The sequence below is a fragment of the Triticum urartu genome, chromosome 6A, assembly GCF_056163025.1.
Source record: "Triticum urartu cultivar PI428250 chromosome 6A, HENAU_Tu73, whole genome shotgun sequence".
Classification (NCBI taxonomy): Eukaryota; Viridiplantae; Streptophyta; class Magnoliopsida; order Poales; family Poaceae; genus Triticum; species Triticum urartu.
This window is the reverse complement of record NC_141878.1, coordinates 470,383,971-470,387,266: the sequence shown is the minus strand read 5'-3', so window position 1 is coordinate 470,387,266 and position 3,296 is coordinate 470,383,971. Positions and strand designations below refer to the sequence as shown.

The following is a 3,296-nucleotide window of genomic DNA, read 5'->3' as shown; positions in this document are numbered from 1 at the left end:
CTAGATATATTTGTGATCATCACTTGTTACTTTCTTTCTGTAGATGCTGGTGTCCTGTGTCAGTATTTAGTCTCTAAAATGATATGAAAATACCAAAAAGAGAAAGTGAAGATAATCTTCATCTCCCTTTGCCTCTGTGTCATTCCCTTTGTTGATGATCCTTGTTGGTGTTGGTATTATTTTCTATTTTCATCACTGAACATCGGGTGACCTAGATTTAGCCGAGCATAGTCGCCGTTGCCCAGTCCCTGTGGAGAACACGACATCCGTAGCTTTGGGCGTTAAAACCCCACTATACTTTCAATAGATCATTTTGGCGCCGTTGCCGGGGACTAGCGTCTTGCGATTGTGTTAGGCTATAGACTAGGTTTAGTTTATTTCATCGTTTAATTCACTCTGTATTTCTTTTTCGGTGCTTCTTTTACCTTCTTACTTTTTGTTGCTTCGGCTTATTAGGATACTAACTTTCTGACTAGTGTTTACTGTTTATGAGTGTGCGTAGGAAATCTGAACTAATTGCAGGTTGTTCTATAGTTACACTCGGTTAAGATGGCATTGCTTCGTGACCTTTGGATGCCCAAAAGTCAGTGCTATATCACAGGACCGGTTTGGCCAACTATTGAGGCAAAGAACTTCGAGCTGAAACTTAGTCTTATTGCTTTGGTTCAACAACAACAGTTTGGAGGACTGCCTACTGAAGACCCTTATGAGCACTTGCTCCGAGTGATGAAGTATTCAGATACAGTAAAGTATCATGGAGTTCCTCAAGATGTTATCAAGTGCATGCTGTTCACATTCTCTCTCCGAGATGATGCTCGTGCTTGGTATCGATCCTTGCCATCAAGATCATTCAGTTGGAATGAGATATCACGAGCTTTCCTGGATAAATATTTCCCACTACACAAGCAGTCCGCAATTCGAGATGAGATCTTCAGCTTTGTTCAGCGTGAAGGCGAGAGCTTGTATGATGCTTGGGAGAGGTACGAAGCCTTCTTCAGGAGATGTCCTAACCACGGGCTCGAGAGATGGTTAGAGATGCAGCTATTCTATAGAGGATTGACTTCGGACACTCGATCTTACGTTCATATGGCAGCGGGTGGAGCTATTACAAACAAGACACTTGATGATGCTTTTCTGCTGATTGAGAACATAGCCTTCCACCAACTTCAGTGGTACAACGAGAAGCCCACCTCTGGCCCAGTTGCTTGCTTGCAACAAATCACTTCATCTCAGCAAGAATCTCTTACACAAAAGCCGGAACCAGTTTCTCCGTGTGACAAGATTGAGCTTTCATGGATTATCTTTGATGATGATGACACCATCCTAGTTGACACACACACTGCAGATCATATGGATACTAGCATTCTAGATTCTGTTTTGCATTGTGATGATTCTTGTGTGGATGAACCAGAGCTACAGTTAGTTACTTTTGATATTGAGGAGATACCTTTGGTTGATATTGATCATGTGCTTCTAGAGCCAGATATGGAAAAGTTCACCTTTGATGATGTTAGCCACATCGATTCTTCAATGCTTGAGCCTGAGATGGAAATCTTCACTGTTGATTATGATGAGGTCACTTCAGATGTCAAGGAGCAAAGCCCTACTATTTCACCTGTCGATACAAGCCCGGTGGAAGTTTCTACTACCATGCCTTCCATGGTATCTTTAGTTGAGGTAGTCATAAAACTTCTCCACGGCCATTTCAGGTATTATGTCAGCTTTCTCAATAAGTTATGTCATATCGTTGATATTGCCTATGCACCCTGTGACTTGTTGTTGATACATGTTCCTGATTTGCCCAATAGATATACTTATATGATAGGGTACTCTATCGATGACTTAGAGGGCATTCTCTCTGTCACTTGTATTGGCTTGGTTGTTGAGTGTTCTTTTAGGTTGATGCTTGTGCACCATTTACTGCGAGTTGACCGAGTTCGAGATGACATTCCCTGGGATCCTGGTGGATTCACGGCATGGTGATGAGGAGAAGCAATGGGCACACGCGAAGAAGAGTGAAGCTGGAGCATGCATGAGGAAGCAATGGAGAAGAACCGCAGCTTAGAGAGTGATCAAGCGAGTGCTACACCATCAAAGCCCGATGAGCTGTTTCATGACCCCAATCTGAATATATCATCCGTTGATGATGCCGAAATCATTTGATATTTGAGTTGCTTTAGCCATTTCTTAAATGATGTCCCGCTGAATTTTAGTTGACATATTGTGCTTGATGTGAATTAGTGTAACTTGATTTCTGAATGCCTTGTAAACTAGTGATCTACATATTGCTTGCTTTGCTGAAATTACTGAAAGCTATTAGTTTCGAGTGCTCAAATCCCTAGTTCACTAGAAAACTTAATCATTTTCTGCTTTTACCACGATATACCTAGATCATTAAGTGTCAGATGATGAGTTTCTACCCAATGTGTTCCCATTCAGAGCAATCACTCACCACTATGGACTAGCATGCTATGTTCCCTGGATCGGTAGTATGTGAACCAGACTTGGATGAGTGATGATTCTTGTTTCCTTTTTGTATTCGTTTGTTAAATAAGTAATAATGAATAAATAATTATTTGATCTTACCTAACAGTAGCATGTCATGTTCCCTGGATCGGTGGCTTGTGAAATCTGGTTGGATCGGATAGGAGTTAATTATATTAAAAAAATTGTGATTGTCGAACCAGGTGTATACCATGCTCTCGGGATCGGTGGTATGTTCCTTTGGGGAGACAAACTAAAAAAACTAATAATTGGTTGAGCCAGGTGTATACCATGTTCTCGGGATCGGTGGTATGCTCCTTTGGTGAGACTGGTAAAATGTTATGATTACTTCCTTCACATTTAATATGTGGTTCAACCACAATGTTATATTTATGCAAATAAGTGATTTAATTCAAGTTCCTTTTGTTCTTGGGATCATGCTCTCTTTAGGAACCTTTTGGCACAGTCAGCATTTGAACTTGCTAATCTTCGTTTATCATTGCAAAAGTTTAAAAATGGTCGAGTTTACTAGTGTCCTACTGCTTTCTAGCACTCTTACCATTAATTTTCACTAACTAAGTCTGAAGCATGCACTGTTTAGAGATCTACTTCACTTGACATTCTGCAGTGAGTTCACAATTCACTATCTAGTTCTTGTCATATTCCTTTGCTTGAGGACAAGCAAAGATTTAAGTGTGGGGGAACTTGATAAGCACATTTCATATACATAATTTTGGCATTGAATTATACCATTCGTTGAGTTATGCCCATCTATTCTTGCTAAGTTTAGTTGAATATTTGCATGAAAATCA

General features: G+C 40.4%; 1 protein-coding gene and 1 non-coding gene across 2 annotated transcripts; one reads left to right on the top strand and one right to left on the bottom strand.

Moving 5' to 3' along the window:
* Nucleotides 1–549: 549 nt before the first annotated feature.
* On the top strand, nt 550–1,983 carry LOC125514136 (uncharacterized). The gene is made up of 2 exons (XM_087526898.1): nt 550–1,709; nt 1,899–1,983. The coding sequence occupies exons 1-2, from the start codon at nt 550–552 to the stop codon at nt 1,981–1,983; spliced, it is 1,245 nt and encodes a 414-aa protein (XP_087383024.1).
* Nucleotides 916–1,019, bottom strand: LOC147965736 (small nucleolar RNA R71). The gene has a single exon (XR_015609563.1). It is a non-coding gene; the product is annotated as a small nucleolar RNA R71 (small nucleolar RNA).
* Nucleotides 1,984–3,296: the final 1,313 nt, after the last annotated feature.